Source organism: Jaculus jaculus, chromosome 10 (assembly GCF_020740685.1).
Source record: "Jaculus jaculus isolate mJacJac1 chromosome 10, mJacJac1.mat.Y.cur, whole genome shotgun sequence".
Classification (NCBI taxonomy): Eukaryota; Metazoa; Chordata; class Mammalia; order Rodentia; family Dipodidae; genus Jaculus; species Jaculus jaculus.
Genome location: NC_059111.1, coordinates 101,220,536 through 101,240,904, shown reverse-complemented (window position 1 = coordinate 101,240,904; position 20,369 = coordinate 101,220,536). Strand labels below are relative to the sequence as shown.

The window sequence follows — 20,369 nt, the reverse complement described above, 5'->3', positions numbered from 1 at the left end:
GGATGTCACCGAACCTACAGAAAATAAATGCGGGGCTCTTTTAAATGTTCCAATACGTGATACAGTTGCCAAAGTTAAGGGTAATATTTGTTTCAATTTCATTATTTGTGGGTAACTATGTTCTCCAGGTTTTCCTTTTCCAGATTCATATGTAACTCACAGTGGCGTGGTAGTAAGAGGACTGGGTGTTGAATGAAGAAACTTAAATTTCGTTGCAATTTTATCTGCGAGACTAGCAAAGTTACTTGCCTTCCTCAGTTATGAAAAGGCTAGATCAGTAATTTTTTTGCTTGGGGGCAGTGAGCTGGATCACCCTCCCAACTTCCCTAGACAAAATTAACTAGGGAGCTCTAGGGCATGGCTTGCTGATAGAAATGCCTGCAGAAATTCAGCTGCAAATTCTTGCTTCAATGAGCCTTAATATCCCTTTCACTTCTCAGTTTCTCTCTATTCAAATATCTGCTGGCTGCGTTTTTAATCTTCCGTCTGTCATCTTACATTTGGCTGGCAATTTCATCTCTCGGTGAAAAATATTAATGGCCTTGTGATGCAACAAGGGCTGACCAATCTTTGAGCAGTATTCCTCTTCTCTGAGAACGTCGTTTCAAAATTTCCCATCTTCTAGGCATGGGCAGCTAAATCAAGTTGTTTATAAACTCGCCGGTTCTTCATTCCTCTCTCCACCAACCCCATTTCAAGGTCGGTCCTCCTCAGCGGCCGACATCGATGAATTCCTCGTGGGGACAACCCTCTCCCACCCCACAGTGGCTTCCAATCAACACACCGCTTAAGTTACTTGCTCGCCGGGAGTCTGGGGGCGACGTTTCCCGAAGTTCCAGCGGGCTTCCACGGGGCATCCGTCCACCTCGGGGAGGGCACGGGGCTCCTTCGGCGGGGGTGTCACGCACGACGTGGGTGGCTGCTCAGCGATCTGGAGCGGCCCCCGCCCCGCAGTCGCGAGGCCGACCCGGGAGGGGCTGCAAAACTTCTTCCACCTCGGAACCCACACGCCAGCCACATCTGTCCTTTCTCACTCGGCGGCGACTCGCCTCGGGCCTCGGCTCCTTTCACTCGCAAACAGGCAAGCCGGCTCCTCGGTGGGGAGTCGCGGGCGCGCGCGCGCGCGTCCACGCCGCCGCGCGAGTCCTCGGGGCGCCTCAGCCTCCGCCTCCTACTCCCCCCGCCCCCAGCCCGCCGCGGAAGGAACGGGCCGCGAGCGAGCGAGCGAGCGCGCGCCGCTGCGGGACGACGTGCGCGAGACGCCCGGCCGCGCGCGCCCAGTCAGCGAGCGCCGGAAGCAGGCGGCCTGGCTTCGCGCACGGCGCGCACGCGCGCCGCCCCCACCCGGGTCTTCGCGACCTCGCGCGCGCGCGCGCTCACTGAGGTACCGCCGCCGCCGCCGCCGCCGCCGCCGCCGCCGCCTGGGCTGCTGCTCCGGCTGCTGCAGGAGGCGGCGCTGGCTGGCTGGCGGCTGCGCTCGCTCCAGTCGGCGAGCGGAGCAGCGAGCGAGCGTGTGTGTGTGTGTGTGTGTGTGTTTTTTAAAGATGGCCGGAGCGGCGGCGGCGGTGGCCGCGGGAGCAGCAGCTGGAGCCGCCGCGGCAGCCGTGTCGGTGTCGGCTCCGGGCCGGGCCTCGGCACCCCCGCCGCCCCCACCCGTGTACTGTGTGTGCCGGCAGCCGTACGACGTGAACCGCTTCATGATCGAGTGCGATATCTGCAAGGACTGGTTCCACGGCAGGTAAATAAACCTCCTCCTCGCCCCCCCAACCCGCCGCCGCCGGCCACCGACCATCCGCCGTCGCTGCCGGCCGGCTTGCCGCGCGCGTCCTCTCCGCTCGGGGCCGCCGCGCCGCGCCGCGCCCGGGTCCTCCCCGCGGAGCCAAGCCTCCCCCCACCCGGGTCGGCAGCGGGGAGCGCGGGGGTCCCTCCGGCGGGCCGGGCGCCGGCTGCCGAGGGGCACCCGGTGGGCTCGGCCGGCCCGGGCGCAGAGTCGTCCACAACAAACAGGAACAAAGGGGCCGGCGGAGAAGTTGGCCGGGGGAGCCCGGCGACCAGGGGACGCGGCGCGGCGCGGCTCCGGCCGGGGCTCCGCGCCCGCTCCCGCTCCGCCGCCCGGCTCACCGCCGCGCCTGGGCTCCGGCCGCCCCCACCCCTCGGCCCCGCGCGCCCGCCCGCCCGGCCTCCGCGCCGGCTTCGCGTCTCCCCTCGGCTCCGCTTCCGGGCGGCCGCCGCGCGTCACCCCGCCGTGGGGTCCCGTCGCGCCCCCTTTCCCCGTCCTTCTCAAACTTCCTCGGCCCCGCGGGGCGGGCGGGACGGGGGCGGCGGGACGACCGCGTCGGGCGGCGCGTAAACAGAGCAACAGATGAGGAGGAAGGGGGGAGGAGACGCTCAGTCTCGGGGGGCTGCGGGGCTCCGGGGCCGAGCCGCCGCCGGGACGGAGCGGGGACGGGGCCGTTGGGGGCGCGTCCGGGATCCTGCCCAGAGTCGCGCTCGCGGCGCGGTTCAAACTTTACGGAGTGCGGTCGCCGTGCCCAGACGCCGGGACGGCCCGCGGCGGGGGCCCGGGCGCCGCGGCCGCGCAACTTGGAGGCGGCGGCGGAGGCGGACGCTGCCCTGCGATGCCGCCGCCGCGCCGCCCTGCGGGTTTGACGTTTGCGAGAACCGGGGCCGCCTCCGCAGCCGGGCGGCCGACTCGTGTGTTTTGTAATCAAAGTGTGAGGCTAATAAAGGGCGGCGCCACAGCCTCTTGACTCCGGCGTGGGAGGGACTCGCAGGCATTTAAACAAAGAAACTAGTTGGGCTCGGGCTCCCAAAGTCCTTATTTGGGTGTTGTGGCAGAGCCTGTGGTCACCTCTAGGTGAAGCAGGTTTCCTGGGCACCGCTGGGTGCTGTATCTTGACGCTCGCACGCTCCCGAGTTGTGCCTGATAGGGTGACTGTGATTGTAGGAAGTGTCCTTTGATTGACAGCAGGACATTTAAATACTGCCTCCGCTCCCCCCTCCCCAGTTTTACCGAAACACGGCGCGACCAGGCCAGATGTCGTAGTCTCCCTCTACTGGCCTAGAGAGAGAACATCAGTTAAGTGACAGTGTTGAGGGCTTAGGTATGTAGTTACACTTAATTTTCAAGTACAGTTAATTCCATAGCTTTCAGGTTAGACTATCCTGACAGTAGAAAGCAGACACAAAAAATTATCATTGAAAAAGGACAACGTTCTCATTTTATGAAAAGGAATCTTGAATAGTCTAACACATGGTTGCAACCTTGCCGCTTTTAATTAAGAATCAGTTATCCAAAGTCATTTTTTATTAAACGGTTTTCTATATTTTGATTATATTTAAAAATGAAATTTAAGGATATCATAACTTTCCAATTCTATTCCTACATCCTCTGTTTCTAACATGTACTCTAACCAACCAGAATAGATTATCCAAATTTAAACATTTTTTTCAAATTTTTTCAAGGTAGGGTCTCACTTTAGCCCAGGCTGACCTGGAACTCACTATGTAGTCTCAGGGTGGCCTCGAACTCATCGGGATCCTCCTGTCTCTGCCTCACAAGTACTGGGATTAAAGGCGAGCGCCACCACACCTGGCAAGTTTTATATAGAATAAAAGTAGGAACCAGAGTGAGCATATGAAAGTTTTTAAAGAACTATTTGATGAAATTAAGTATTTTAAGTATAAGAAATCTACTCTGGTATGTAATAAAGAGATTTGATAGGTTAGCAAAATTTAGACTAGAATTTTTTGGTTTTGTTACTGCCATGAAAAAAATGAGGTGTTTTCTGGGGAATTTTGTTAAGTTCAAATTTGTAAAATTTGTTGAAAGTTCAAGAGGAAATTGAAGGCTAAGGGACCAATCTAAAAATTGTCCTCTGATCTCTATGAATATGCAGTGGCATTGCATGTGCACACACACCTACGAAATAAAAAAAAAAAAAAGATTCTGAGTCATAAGTTGAAGAGGAAATACCTGAAGGCAACAACAACGGAGGGACAAAACAAGTTTCCTCTCCTTGATACTTTGTATATCAAAGTATGTGCAACTTTGTTTCTATGGAGGTGATTCCAAAATAGTTTTCTTTTTTTTGAGCCCAGTGTCAATATTTTTTTATTGAAAACTTTCTTGCATGAACATACTGCAAACTAGTCATTCCCATTGGGTTATGCTCATGGTTTTCCCCCTCCCCTTGTCTTTTTGACTGCTAATCTATTTTGAAAAATATTTTTATTTATTTATTTGAGAGAGAGAGAGAATGACTGAGAGAAAGAGAGAGGGAGAATGGGCGCATCAGGGCCTCTAGTCACTGTAAACAAACTATAGGTGCATGCATCACCTTGTGCATCTGGCTTTATGTGGATACTGGGGAATCAAACCTGGGTCCTTTGGCTTTGTAGGCAAGTACCTTAACCTCTGAGCCATCTCTCCTTTGAAATTTTCTTGTGATTCAGATGTCAACAGAATATTTAGATATTGCCTTGCCCTATAAAAGTATCTTTTAAAATTAAGTTTGATTATTAAATATTGATGATTTAGAATCTATGTTTTTCTTTTGATGCATATTTACTGTTTATTGAACCATGACATGAGTGATTTTTTTTTTAAACACAGTGGACTGTTGTTTATGTGTTAATTATTAAACAAATATCATTCGCTTTCATGAGAACTGGTCCCTAGAGGGCAAAGGTGTATCTTTAACCCTCAGGGCTCTTTTGGTTTCCCCCAAAAAGGTTTTTTATCTGCAGAAGAGAAAGGGTTAAGCTGTTGGATACAGAGAATTGTCTTTTTACTTGGACACGTTTTTGATAATTTTATTTCTACAGGTAGAACAAATTTTATTATTTTGAAACCAGTGATTCTTAGTATAAATTTTGGTGTACTTTGCCTGGCATTTCAGATATCTGGAAATCTGACAGTTTACTGTAATTACTCTTGACAGGGAAGAAAAGGCCTTACTTGATACAGCAGGGCTGCAGAGTGAACAAAGCAGCCTCCTCTAGGTCCAAGGGCTATTAAACTAAGGCTGCATGCCTGGTGTTTAGGAATTTCCATCCCTTAGTCTGCCTCAGCCTTTCCACAATTGAGAGGAAATAAGAATGTCTACTACATAGATATAACATATAATAGATACCCTCTGGTCATTGGACTGAGGAATTAACAAGGTTTTCTAAGAAGGGTCGCTGTAATTTAGAGATGGAAGTTTTCCTCTCAAATTCTGGTAGAAGTGAGACAATGTAGGTCCTTCTTGAGAATACCTCACCCTCTCATCTCCCGACTGCTTGATTTTTCATGGTACTTTGATATCATCCCACAAAAAAAACCCCTGCATCATTGTCTTTAAATTGTCTCAGGGTGTCTATTGTGCCCTGTTTAGAATTAAGGTCTTCATAATTTCATATTTGATTTTATAAAAATAATATGTTACAGAAAAATTGGAAAACTAAATAATATGAAAGTACTATTTATTCCATAGATAATCACTGTTTTAACATTTGAGGCATGTCTTTACCCTTTTTAAAAAGCAAAATTGGGGCACACACCTTTAATCCCAACACTTGGGAGGCAGAGGTAGGAGGATCACCATGAGTTTTAGGCCACCCTGAGACTACATAGTGAATTCCAGGTCAGCCTGGGCTACAGTGAGACCCTACCTCGAAAAACAGAACAAAACAAACAAACAAAAAAATTGGGGCTGGAGAGATGGCGGCTCAGTAGCTAAGGCACTTGCCTACAAAGCCTAATGACCTGGGTTTGATTCTCCAATACCCATGTAAAGCCAAATGTACAAGGTGATGCATGCATCTGGAGTTTGTTTGCAGTGGCTGTAGTCCCTGACATGCCCATTTTCTCTCTCTGCTTGCAAATAAATAAAAATACTTTTTTTTTGAGGGACTAAGGAGATGGCTTAGTGGGTAAGGTGCTTGGCCACGCAAGCCCGAGATCAAACCTGAGTTTGGATTCCCATCCCCAGGACCCATGTGAAGGCTGGTGGCACAGTGCTTGAAATTCTAGTGCTGGGGAGATGGAGTCTCTGGGGCCTACTGACTAGGTCTAGTTCAATCAGTAAGTGCCAGGTTCAGTAAGAAACTCTGACTCAAAAAATAAGGTAGAGAGCTACTGAGGAAGACAGCTAATGTTAACCCCTCTGGTTTCCACACACATGTGTTCCCACACATGTACACACATGCATGTGCACACACAAAATAAATACAAACAAAACTGGAATTTTATGCATTCTGCTATTGTCTTTTCCCACTAATGTGTAGTTTTCCTCATATATATTTTAAGTATTTATTTACTTAGAAAGGGAGAGAGAGTGTATGAGCATGCCAGGGCCTCTAGCCACTGCAGATGAACTCCCAAGTGCATGTGGCATATTGTGCATCTGGCTTTATGTGGGTTGGGGAATCAAGCCTGGGCGAACAGACTTTATAGACCAGCCCCTTTAATTGCTGAGCTTATTCATATTTTATTTATTTTATGATATGAATAAGTCCCTTACTCATATTTTATTTTATTTATTTACCTTTGGTTTTCGAGGTAGGGTCTCATTTTAGTTCAGGCTGACCTGGAATTCACTATGTAGTTTCAGGGTGGCCTTGAACTCATGGCGATCCTCCTACCTCTGCCTCTGGAGTGCTGGGACTAAAGGCATGTGCCATCAAGCCCGGCCATTTTTTTTTTTTTTTTTTTTTTGTGGTAGGGTCTCATTCTAGCCCAGGCTGACCTGGAATTTACTATGTAGTCTCAGGGTGGCCTCGAAGTCTCGGCGATCCTCCTACCTCTCTTGGTGGGATTAAAGGCGTGTGCCATGATGCCCAGCTTCTTATTCGTATTTTAAATTTTGAAAATACTTTTAGTGGCTACATAGTATTTAATTCTACAGAAGTACAACTATTTGAAAATCCTTTTTTTGTTACTTTGTGGTGATATTATTGGCATCTTTACAAAATTTATTTGGTCTGTATATGTATGCATTCAGGTATGTTCAGGCCACACTACTACATATGCGTGGACATCAGGGCAGCTTTCAGGTTGCTCCTAGCCTTCACCTTCTTAGAGGTGCAGGGTCTCTCCTTTTGAGAGCTTTTGGGAAATTTTCCTGTCTTTGCCTCCGTAGGCACACTGGGAGTACAGAAGCCTGCCACCGCTTCTTGTTTCTACATGGGGTCTGGGGATTCCAACTCAAGCGAAATGTGCAGCAAGCATTTTAGCCACTGAGTCATCTCCCTGATTAACATCTTAATTTTTTTCTCTTAATTTCGTTGCATGTGTGTGTGTGTAATACATGTGGTGTGCTAGATGCACATTTGTGCAGATGTGCTTAGTGTGTGTGGAGGCCGGAGGAGGATAAGGTTGTCTTCTTTTTGCTCATCTGCATGCTTCCTTGAGACAGTCTGTTGCTGAATCTGGAGCTGCTTTTTAAAAAATTTTTCCCCCCATAAGACTGACTGACCAGTGAACCCCAGTGATTCTCTGGTCTGTGCTGTCCACAGCAGTAGGGTTACAAGCATTTGTGGCTGTGCCCTGCTGTTTGCATGGGTGCTGGGGATTTGAATCAGGCCCTCATGCTTGAGTGGCAAGTGCTCTTACCCGCTGAGCCATCTCCCCAGCCTCTGCATCTTTTTTTTTTTTTCAATAAATTATTTATGTACTGATTGATGGGAAAGAAAGAATGGGCACACTAGGGCTTCCTGCCACTGCAAACGAATTCCAGATGCCTGTACCACATTGTGCACCTGGTTTACATGGGTACTGGGGTATCGAACCTGGCTTCTTAGGCTTTGCAGGCAAGCACGTTAATCACTAAGCCTTCTCTCCAGCCTCTTGGCATCTATTAAAAGCAATTATTGTAGGCATCTGTAATTATCTTCTTACAGTAAATCAAATGAGTTAATGCAAATAGAATACTTGGAAGACTTGGTGCGTGGCAGGTACTCAATAAGAATTTTTTTTGCTTGTTTTTTCAAGGTAGGGTCTTACTGTAGCCCAAGCTGACCTAGAACTCACTCTGTAGTCCCAGGCTAGCCTCAAACTCACAGCAATCCTCCTACCTCTGCCTCCTGAGTATTGGGATTAAAGGCATGTGCCGCCATGCCCAGATCAATAAGAATTTTCCTTGAACTAGAATTAGTGATTAGAAGGGACAGATGTTTTTGGCTTGATGTACTTTTTGTCACGTCTTCCAGAAAAGTTGTTATAATTTATGTTCTCGCCAATAGTGTCCACTTTCTGGTTTTCTGCATCTTCACTAACATAAGGCATTATTAACTCCCTGTCTCAAACAACTTGTAGATCAGTGAATATTCTTACCCAGACACATGCCCAGCTGGGCATAACTAACCTCAGCAGTAGGTAGGTGGAGGGAAGAAAATCTGAGGCTATGTTGGGCTGCATAGTGGCACCCAGTTTCCAAAAAAGAACAAAATATCATGCTTCAGATTGTTCATAGTTGTCCCAAACTGGAACATTTTAAGTATCAAGGGTAGATTGAATAAATTTTGGCATACTCATCATAAAGTAGAGTAGTACTCATCAATAAAAAAGAATGTACTATTGATGCAGGCAACATCAGATGAAAATTGCAGGTATGAAGGCATGCAAAAGAGTATACTGTTTGATTCTCTTAGTATGAAGTTCAAGTGTAGGCATAATTGGGGAATAGAGACCAGAAAAGTCCTGTCTTGGTCCTTGGTGCTGGTTACCATAATGTATACAGATGTAAAAATTTGCTGCATTGTATGTGCTCTGAGGATTTAAAAAGGAAACTATTTAGGGGCTGGAGAGATGGATCAGTAGTTAAAGGCACTTGCTTGCAAAGCCTGATGGTCTGGGTTCAATTCCCCAGTACCTACGAAAAGCCAGATGCACAAAGCAGCACATACATCTGGAGTTTGTTGCGGTGGCAGGAAGGCTGAATGTGCCCATATTCACTTTTTCTCTGCCTCTTTGTCTCTCTTGCAAATAAATAATTATTTTATTTTATTTATTTTTTAAATTTCATAAATAACTATTTTAAAAGGCAACTGTTTAGTGAGACTAAAGTGCATTTTTACACTTAAATAAAAAGTTTAGGGGCTGGAAAGATGGCTAAGCAGTTAAGGCGTTTGCCTGAAAAGCCTAACATTCCGGGTTCAATTCCCCAGTACTCATATAAAGCCACGGATGCATAAAGTGGCACATGTATCTGCAGCTTCTTTGCAGCCACCAAAAAACAAACAAACAAACAAAAAACCAACCAAACAAAACCCTCAAAACAACCAAAAACCAAACCAAACCAAAACAGACACACCTTTAATCCCAGCACTTGGGAGGCAGAGGTAGGAGGATCCTTGAGAGTTCAAGGCCAGCCTGAGACAGCATAGTCAGCCTGGGTAGAGTGAAACCCTACCTTAAACCCCCACGCCCCCCCAAAAAAGTTTAAAAATTAAAAAATTGTCAGTTTGGTAGCTGACAAAACCATCATTTTGTTTCCTTCTTACTGGAATGGAAATGCCTACTGTCTTCTCATTAAGTATGTCGACTCTGGTTTAGTTTTACTGTATCAGGCACTGTTCTTGGTGCTAGGAATAGCAGGGAACAGAACCAAATCTTCCTTCTGTGGTAACTGGATTCCAGAGAGGAAGAGCTGTAACAAATGCAAACAACAGTGAGCGATGTGAAGAAAGTGAGTTTGGAGTGGCAATGATGCTGTTTTAATACTGCATGAGGCCTTGTACTCAGCATGTCTACAGAGTGCTGGCCCAAGGAAAAACAAGTCTGCATCCTGAGGGTGGGCTATGTTTGTCATTTTCTAGGAAAAATCAGAATTTGGAGGAGGTCACTTTAGTTTTATAGGCCAAGACTATTAATTTGAATGGTTTGTTTGGTGTTGAGGTAGATACAAGTCAAAATGACCTTTGAGAGAATCAATATTGGTCTGTAGTTGTAGCTCAGTGTACAGCACTTGCCTAGCATGCGTGGGGTCCTGGGATTGATACCCAGCAATGGGGAAAATGTTTGCTTTGCTGCTGTCACGTGGAGAATAGACTGGAGGGAGGCAAAGGTGAAACCAGAGAGACAAGCAATCAGGCTGTTGTAATAATACAAATAATTTAGGAGGCAGAAGCTTTAAAAATTGATGAGTCAGTTTGAGTAATTTATAAGTGTCCCTTTATTTATTTAGTTAGTTAGTTTTTGGCATTAGTGGGAAAAAGAGAAGGAAGTAGTATGAATGGCACAGCAGGGCCTTTTGCCACTGCAAATGAACTGAGACATATGTGCCACTTTGTGCATCTGGCTTTACGTGTGTACTGAGGAATTGAAACTGGGCCATCAAGCTTTGCAAACAAGCTCCTCTCTAGCCCCTACCTCTTTTTAGTCTTTAGTTAACTCATTACACACTTTATGTAGGAGAAGAAGAATTAGTTGTTTTATATTTTTTTATCCATTAAAAAATAAATGCCTCATTAGCAAAAATTTAACATATAATACTAGTTTTAAGCAACACAGAGAAGTAAAAATACAAATACAAACAGGGTTTGCTTTCCTTTGACCATACCTCTCAGTGTTAGAGGGACTGGGGAGATAGCTCTGTGAGTAAAGTATTTGCCACATAAGCATGAGTACCTGAGTTTGGATCCCCAGAACCCTCATAAAAATGCTAGCCATGGCCAGACATGGTGGCGCATGCCTTTAATTTCAGCACTTGGGGAGGCTGAGGTAGGAGGATCACCATGAGTTTGAGGCCACCCTGAGACTGAACAGTGGGTTCCAGGTCAGCCTGGGCTAGAACACAACCCTACCTTGAAAAAACAAAAACAAAACAAAAAAGCCAGCCATGATACGTGCCTTGTAATCCCAGTTCTGGGGATGCAGAGACAGGTAGTATCCCTGCCTAGCCAGTCTAGCCAAAATGGTGAGCTCTAGGTGCCAATTGTAAAACAGATTTTTAATTTTATAAATGTAAGTTGTGAAATTATAGTAATTACAATTATAAAAACTGTATATTTACAGTAAACTCTTCATAGCTGGTGAGTCTGAAAATTAACTTCTAAAGCATTTTCTCAAGGTGGAATATAATGGCTCCATATAATGTTACACACACACACACACACACACACACACACACACACACACACACACGACATAGACCTGAGGTCATACAGAGTACAGTATTTATCACTTCTGCTAGATTGCCGTCATGGCAATCTGAAACGCTCCTTATCTTGTTGAATTCTCTGAGATAAAGGCTATTTGATCTCAGTTATCCCAGTCTTAATGAACTATGGAATCTTTTTGTAAGTTTCCTTGATTCCTGTAGAACAGTTGTGGGTTTTTTTTTTTTTTTTTTTTTTTTTTTTTCCGAGATCGTGTCTCACTTTGGCTCAGGCTGACCTGGAATTTACTATATAGTCTCAGTGGCCTCAAACTCACAGTGATCCTCTCTGCCTCCTGAGTGCTGGGATTAAAGGTGTGCGCCACCACGCCTGGCTCACAATTTTTAAAATACTCTTCTAAAGAAAATGTTATATAGGCTGTCCTCACTTAACAAGGCTACTGATATACATAGGTTTCGGTTAGAATGTTCTGTTAAATAACACTAGTCCCCCAGGATTCAGTTGCAGTCACTGTGATATATTACCGATAAGTGCAGACCTTAGTGCTAGCTCTTCAGTATGCAGATTGGAAATCATTGCATATGTAAGAGACATATTTTCTCTTCACTTCACATGGATGAGAAAGTGTGTCGCTGTGCTGCCTCCTGGCCTCCCAGTAAGAAACACAAATTCCAGATTACCAAAGTGGGTAATAGGAGGAAAGAGGGAAGACGAAAAGCAGGAAAGAAACAAAAGTGCCACTGGATGTGAAATCAAACTGGGTGTAGCTAGTAATAAAACAAAGAGCCAACAGTGGGAACATTGATGCTATCTACCACTGAGGGACTCCAGACATAAAACCAGAGACATTTAGTGAGGGAGCACTTAGAGCATGATATTTTAATGCACAGTGTACTAAAGTTCTACTATTTTTTATTTTTAATATTTATTTGAGAGAGAGAATGAGAGTGAGAGAGAGAGAGAGAAAGAAAATGAATATGGGCACGTCAGAGCCACCAGCCACTGCAAAGAACTCCAGATGCATGTGCCCCCTTGTGCATCTGGCTAACATGGGTCCTGGGGAAATCTAACCTGGGTCCTTTGGCTTTGCAGGCAAACACCTTAATCAGTAAGCCATCCCTCCACCCCCACCTCCTTTTTTTTTTTTTTTTGGCTTTTCGAGGTAGGGTTTCACTCTAGCTCAGACTGACCTGGAATTTACTATGTACTCTCAGGGTGGCCTCAAACTCATGGTGATCCTCCTGCCTCTGCCTCCTAAGTGCTGGGATTACAGGCATGTGCCACCATGCCCTGCCCAGTTCGACTAATTTTCATTTCTCCCATAACCACCTGGTTTTACATGGATACTGGAGAACTGAACTAGGGATGTCAGGCTTTGCAAGCAAGGACTTTTAACCACTTAGCCATCTCTACAGCTTTGTGTAGTATGTATGTATGTATGTATATGTTGTTGTTGTTTGCTGGTTTGTTTGTTTTTGTTTTGTTTTCCCGAGGTAGGATCTCACTCTGGCCCAGGCAGACCTGGAATTCACTATGTAGTTTCAGGGTGTCCTTGAACTCACGGTGATCCTCCTACCTCAGAATCCTGATTGCTGGGTTTAAAGGCATGCCCCACTGCACCCAGCTTTTGTGTAGATATTTTTATGGTCCTGCTCTACTGTATTAGATGGAATACCCTAAAGGAATAGAACCACTATTTGATTGGTTTATAACATTGGGTAACCCCGACAGCTTGTCTGTCTGCACACTAGAGAGTCAGAGAACCCAATAGCTACTCATTCCACAAACTGGATGCCTCAGCAATCCCAATGAGGTGCTGAAGGCCTAGAAGCCCCCTGGAGAGTTGCTGGTATTTAGTCCATGTCTGGAGCCTGAGAATGGCAGCATCAGTGATAGGTGTAACCTGCTCAGGAAGAAGTGAAGGCTGGTAGGCAACACTGCTATTCCTTGAGTTGCCTGTTGGAAGATGCCACCTACTGTGAGAATGGGTCTTTCTTCCTCAGTCCTTTCTGGAAATGCCCTCATATAATCCCAAAGGTATGTCTTCTAGGTGATTCCAAAATCTGTGAAATTGGTAACCAAGATTAACCATCACAACTACCGTGCAAAGCATGGACTGCGTATATTTTCATATTTGCCAGTTATTGATCATCTGACCATCTAGTAGAAATTAACAGAATGGACTTTGAGAAACCTATAATAATAGTTTATCTTTTAAATGGATCCAATATTTAATTAAATTAAAAAATTCTCCTAATACGTCACACGCTTTATATTTTGTCCTGGCTTCTCTGTTCTGAAATAGGATTGTCCAGTTCTTGTTTACCTTTTTGGAAAAAAAAAATTTCTATTAATGAATTGTTCTGGTTTATAAATGTATTGGAATTTATTTTAGATTTCCTGGGTCATACATGAAATTACATGTGGGATGTTTATAATAGGTTATGTTAAGATTTCTGTGGTCCAAAACCCTACTCTGACTCAGCCTTCATCATAGGTGGAAGTGTGTGCTGTGGGTGTTAAGGTAAGATGCTACCTTAGTTTCTGACCTAACAGAAACTTCTGTAGTATGAATGCTATTGCTTGCCTTAGACTTTGAACTTACTTGTTTAGTTTTATTTTATATTTTTATTTCTTTTTTTTTTTTTTTTTTTTGTTTTTCGAGGTAGGGTCTCACTCTGGTCCAGGCTGACCTGGAATTAACTCTGTCATCTCAGGGTGGCCTTGAACTCATGGCAATCCTCCTACCTCTGCCTCCCGAGTGCTGGGATTAAAGGCGTGCGCCACCACGCCTGGCTCTTATTTTATTTCTTTAATACTTTATTTATTTATTTGACAAAGAAAGAGGGAGAGAGAGGGAGGGAGAGAGGAAGGAGAGAGAGAGAGAGAATGGCTGTGCCAGGGCCTCCAGCCACTGCAAGCAAACTCCAGATGCGTGTGCCCCCCTGTGTATCTGGCTAACATGGGTCCTGGGAATCAAATCTGGGTCCTTTGGCTTTGCAGGCAAGTGTCTTAACCACTAAGCCGTCCCTCCAGCCCCTATTATTTTATTTATTTAAGGCAACTCTAGTCCAGGCTGACCTTGAACTCATGGTAATCCTTCTACCTGAGTTTCCTGAGTGCTGGGATTAAAGGTGTGAGCCACCTCACTTGGCCTTTACTTTTAGTTGCAGGCCTTGGGACTTATGTATGAGATGAAAAGGTTAGTAGAAAAACTCGATGTGTTTGATCTGCTTTAGCTGACTCCTGCCCTTTGTAGCTGACTCATCACTGTGTCCTAGATAGGAAAGTTTTTGGCTTATTGCTATCTTTTATTCCAGAGTGTGGTCTCTTAGCTTTGCATATGTTAACCTTTCTGTGTCATTTGGTCTTAGATAATGTAGCTGTCCTTCCTCTACTCATAATGGGAATAAAACTGTAACTGGGTTGAAATGTTTCTAAGATGGCTGTTGGTTGTGTGCATGCTTGGGTATGCGCATATCATGGTGTGTTGTGTGTAGGTCAGAGGACAGCCTCAATATATCCATCCTTTCCTTTCACCTTTGAGACAGGGTCTCAATTGTTTCGCCACTGTGTGGGTGCTGGACTAGCTGGCCTGCGAACCCCTGAATTTTCCTGGTTGTGCTTCCCACTGTGTTATAGGCATGTTGGTGGTCACAGATGAATGTGTCACTTGGCATCTGGCTTTACATGGTTGCTGGGTAGGATTGAACTCAGGTTGGTACCTTATGCCTATTACAATCCCAGTACTTGAGAGGTTAAAGCAGGAGAATTGCCATGAGTTTGAAGCTAGCCTGGACTACAATATGAAAACCTGTCTCAAAAACAAGACCAACAAGCAAGCAAGCAAACAAACAAAAAACCCTATTTATTTCTATCTGTGATCTACTTATCCTTTTTTTTTCGAGGTAGGGTCTCATAATATCTAGTGGCCCTTTAAAAAAAATTATTTATTTACAAGCAGAGAGAGAGAGAGAGATAGAAAGATAGAGATAGAGATAGAGATAGAGATAGAAGAGAGATGGGGCGGGGAAGAGAATGGGTACACCAGGGCTTCTAGCTGTTGCACATGAATTCCAGATGCATACTCCATGTTGTGCATCTGGCTTTACATGAGTACTGGGGAATCAAACCCAGGTCATGCATCTGGGTTTATTTACATGGGTACTGGGGAATTGCACCTGTTAGGCTCTGCAGGCTAATGCCGTAACCATTGAGCAATCTCTCTAGCCCTTACTCATCCATTCTTTTTTTTTAATTTGTTATGTACACAGTGTGTATACGACCGTGTTGGTACCATTGATAGCCTCCTCCCTGTGCTCCCCCCTCCAAAGGGAACCTCCTCCTTGGGGAATGTGGGTTGTGTGCATTGTGGGGGTAGCCATCAGTTATGGGGAAGAGTCAGTGTCTCTGTGCATAATGTCCCAACTTGTGGCTCTAAAAATCTTTCTGCCCCCTCTTCCACAAACTTCCCTGAGCCATGTTGGGTTTGTTTTAGGTCTACTTCAGTGATGAGGTCTTGGGGGCCTCTGTGTCTCTGGATCTCTGATTTGGTAGGAGTTGAATGTCTATCTCTGTGTCTATCTCCTTCACCCTTGTACTGGTACCAGGTTCACTAAGAAAGCAGCACTGTTGCTCATTTCCCCAATTACTCTATGGTTTTAGCTGATGAGATGTGATGGGCTGATTCTCTCCTCAGGTTCTGCGTCCTTTCGTTCCCCACCAGGTGAGGCGTGGTTAGGCAGACGGTCATCTTGACTGGGAGTCTCATCCATTCTTTTAATTAGATAATGTGTTTGGAAAATCAAGGGACACTTGGGGGTTACATGAAAGGAAAACAAAGTAAATGAATTTTTATATAAATCTGTAATGAATTGAAACCCTTTCTTTCTGAACAATGGAATTATACTCGCAAACAAGAGCCTGAAAAAGCAAAAAAAAAAAAAATTGTATTCTTTTTAATCAACAAAAATATGAACATTCAGGAAAAGATCTTGGATGAAAAGTAATCAGTTCCTTATTATTCCCCTCATGTTCATTTACCATCCCCTTTATATTTGTAAAATACATATTTAAATAGGCCCTATGGTAGTAGCCTAAACTAGAACCTCCCTGATCTGTTTAGCATTCCTTCTTAGTATCAATCAGTAAATATTTTGTGTTAATTCACTGTGGAATCAGTTTTAGATAGATTTGCTAGGTGTAAGACATTCTGAATTAAACATTAGCTGCAAGGAACCTAAAGTTCGGTTATAGTAAGTTTTCACAGAAAGTGGCTGTGCGACACTGTAGTAGCCTCTATGATAGGGTTTTAGATTAGTAGTTCCCCAGTGCCACACTGTTTAGCAGGCAGCAAAAGAATCACCTGGGGAACTTGTTAGGACAAAAGATTATTGGGCTAGCCATTAACTTTTCCCTATAGATTGAAGGTGGGGCTCAGGAATGTGTTTTTCTTTTTTAAAAATAGCAATGAATGATAGAAAAATTTAAAATTTATAGAAGTTTATGTGGTGAAAGTAATTCTTCCTTCCATTCTGTATCCATTTAGTTTTCATTTCTAGGTGTAACAACTGTTGTTATTCATTTCTTGCATATCCTTCCAGACACACATCTTGCTTTTATAAATGTGTGTGTTATGTACACATTTATGGCATACTAGACAAACTATTCTGCACCTTATTTTGTTGCTTTACAGCATATCTTGGAGATCCTCCCATGTTTCTATAGAACTACTTTATTATTTTGAAAGGCTTTCCAGTAGCAGCTTGGAGGAGCTCCATGGGGAATTTTAATGCACATCCAGGATTGAGCCACAATTAGACATGGGGTTAGAAATAGTTTTCTTGGAATGTTAATTCCTTAAGTCTTGGATTTCATAAGGAATTGGACTCTGCAAACACTAGACTTCTGCTTCAAATAAACTTTGACATGGTTCTTTTTCAAGGCAGGGTCTCACTGTAGCCCAGGCTGGCCTGAAATTCACTCTGGAACCCCATGCTGGCCTCAAACTCAGGGCAGTACTTCTTCCTCAGCCTCCAAAGTGCTGGGATTCAAGGTGTGTGCCACCACGCCTAGCTAACTTTGACATGTTTCTTTTCTGTTAGTGATTAGGTAGAATTAATCAGTTAAAAATTTGTGAAATGGGCTGGAGGGATGGCTTAGCAGTTAAGGCATTTGCCTGCAAAGTCACAGGACCCAGGTTTGAATCTCTAGGAACCACATTAGCCAGATGCACAAGGGGGCACACGCATCTGGAGTTCCTTTAGGGTGGCTGGAGTCCCTGGCATGCCCATTCATTCTCTCTCTCTTAAATAAATAAATAAGTAAAAATAAAATATTTTAAAAAAAATTGTGAAAAGTTGGGTGTGGTGGTGCATACCTTTAATCCCAGCACTCGTGAGGCAGAGGTAGGTGGATCACCATGTGTTTGAAGCCACTCTGAGACTACATAGTAAATTCCAGGTCAGCCTGGGCTAGAGGAAGACCCTACCTTGAAAAAACAAAAAAAAAACCAAAAAAAACAAACAAAAGTGAAGAAACTAGGCATGATGGTGCAAACCTATAATTCAAGGGCTTTGGAAATAGAGGCAGGATGATCAAAAAGCAGTTCAAGATCATTTTTGGCCACATCGTGAGTTTGAGGCTAGCTCAGAATACTTGAGAACCTGTTTAAAAAAAGTAAAACTTAGCCCAAACCCACACAAAACTTAAAAGCAATAGAATAAGGGGGCAATATGATGGTGGATTCAGCTAGGAACAAGGTTCTTAAACTTTAAGCTTGTTACTGTTTTACTTTATCGTGGTAATAGGAGATGGGTTTGGATAGAGAAGAAGGCAGAAGGTAAATGGCAAATTCTGCCAGAAGAACATTTCCTTGAACAAATATTCTTTCTATATGTAATACCTGTGTGTAAGAGACATATAAATATTCACATCTGAATTGATTATTTTAATTTTTAAAAAAATTTATTTATGAGAGAGAGGCAGAGGGAGAGAGAGAAAGGGGCAGAGGGAGGTAGAGAGAGAATGGGCACACCAGACGCATTGCAAACGAACTCCAGATGCATGTGCCCCTTGTGCATCTGGCTTACATGGGTCCTGGGGGATTGAACTGGGTCCTTTGGCTTTGCAGGCAAATGCCTTAACCGCTAAGCAATCTCTCCAGCCCTGAATTGATTATTGTTTTCCTTGCTGTGACCAGATACTTGACAAGAAGAAGCTTAAGAGAGGAAATGTTTATTTTGGTTTACAATTTGAGAGGTCACAGCCCATCTTGGGAGGGAAGGCAAAGCAGAGTTTGTGGTGGTAGAAACATGTGGCTTGGATTCCTTACATTTCCATGGACCAGGAAGCACAGAGATACTCATCAAGTGGCTGGGCCAGTATATAAAATCTCAAGGCCAGGCTGGAGAGAAGGCTTAGCAGTTAAGGTGTTTGCCTGCAAAGCCTAAGGACCAAGGTTCAACTCCCCAGCACCCACGTGTGGTAGTTTGAATAGATGGCCCCCAATATATTTAGTGTTTTATTAGTTTGTAGTTTAGATTTGTAACCACCTGGCTGGAGGAGGTGTCACTGGGCAGATCTTAGAGTGCAACTCCAAATTGTGGTAGATTTGTAATTTCAGTCTAAAGATACAAAGTGCCTGGAGTTCCTGAAGTGTGTGTGTTTGTGGTGTGGCTTTTTCTCATTCTGTTTGGTCCTTTAAAAGGGGGCCAACTTCTGTCATTATGGAACTTTCCCTGGATCTGTAAGCTTCAATAAATACCCCTTTCTCCAAAACTGCCTGGTTTAGAAGTTCATCTCAGCAACCTGAAGCTGTCTACTATAGAAATTGGGACCAAGAGTGGGGTAGGGTACAGAGATGAATCTGACCATGTGGATTCTGGACTTTTAGAATTTGTTTTGGAGGAATAGGCATGGACTTGGTACTTAGAACTAGAGATACCTTCTAGAGCAGTAAGCCAAGTATTATGGAGTGTTCTGATGAGAGTTTGGAAATGCTAAATACAGAGAAAATTGTGTTTAGAGGCTTGGTTTATGAATTGTCTAAGAGGAAAGAAAGACTGCAAAAGACTTTGTTGAAACTGGGCTATTGACATAAGGCCTTCCTGCATTCTGCTGCCCAGGCCCAGAGAGTTTGATCAAATTAAATTTGTGAGGGACTAATGTGCATGGCTAAAGATATTGGACTAAGATTTAAGATTTTAAGTTTAAAAAGCTAAACAAGTTAAAATTACAGACACTGAGACTGGTTTTAGGTTGCTGAGGCTGCTATTTTCAAACACATTAACAATCTTAAGAAAGATGGCCCAACTACTTTATATTAAAAACAATGGAGAAGATGCCTGAGGAAAGACCATGATAGAAATACAGACTCTTTTGGAAAAGAGTTGACTTGGAAAAAAAAAATCCCACTTTTCAAGGTCATGTTTTATTTATTTCATCCCTAAATTAAGAATATGGCTATATCCTACACACCTGGCATTGATTTTGAAAACAAAAAATACATGGAGTGAGTCAGTAAGTGTACATATGGGTCCAGGAGCCACTGCTGAGATGATGCAGCATGAAGCATAGTCTGACAAAGCTATTAAAAGATGGGCCATGGTTTAACAGGGAGACCCAAAGATGTTTTGGATATACCAAAACTATACAAGGGCTACCATGGAGGCTGTTGGCTCAGAATAAAAGTTTTCCCTGGATATTTAGCCCAGCTGAAGGGGCAAAATTAAAAAATCCGAAGACTGTCAGTCACTGGTTATATTGGACTTAAACTACAGAAGTTTGATGGTTGTTGAGTTTACATTGTTCCTGACTCTCCCTATTATGCCTTATAACAGTTAAAAATGTTTATTCTGTGCCTGTATATGATAAAGGTATATAACTTGTTTGATTTTACAAGACTCACAGCTAAGAGACAATTTTAAATCTCAGAGGAAACTTGGGACTTTAAAAGTATCATAAGTTGGTCAAGACTCTGGGGACCTTTAAAACTGGGCTAAATACAGTTTACAATGTGAGATGAGTATAAATCTGTTGGGGGCCAGGGGCAGAATATGGCAGTTTGAATAGATGGCCCCCAATACATTCAGTGTTTTATTAGTTTGCAGTTTATATCTGGAGCTACCTGGCTAGGAGGTGTCATTGGGCAGATCTTAGTGTTTGGTTCTTTAAGAGGGGCCGTTATGAAACTTCCCCTGGATCTGTAAGCTTCAATAAATACCCCTGCCTCCATAACTGTGCCTGGTTTAGAAGTTCATCTCAGC

At 44.1% G+C, this 20,369-nt stretch overlaps 2 protein-coding genes across 2 annotated transcripts in view; both read left to right on the top strand.

Moving 5' to 3' along the window:
* The first annotated feature begins 726 nt into the window (after positions 1 to 726).
* LOC123463981 (protein FAM246B-like) lies at positions 727 to 1,383 on the top strand. Its single transcript, XM_045160079.1, has one exon. It carries the CDS (start codon positions 727 to 729, stop codon positions 1,381 to 1,383), a length of 657 nt encoding a protein of 218 aa, XP_045016014.1.
* Positions 1,384 to 1,544: 161 nt separating this feature from the next.
* Kdm7a (lysine demethylase 7A) overlaps positions 1,545 to 20,369 on the top strand; it is a 73,782-nt gene continuing 54,957 nt past the window's right edge. The window contains exon 1 of the mRNA XM_045160111.1: positions 1,545 to 1,738. Within this exon, the coding sequence (XP_045016046.1) occupies positions 1,545 to 1,738 (194 nt within the window). The remainder of the gene's footprint in view (positions 1,739 to 20,369) is intronic.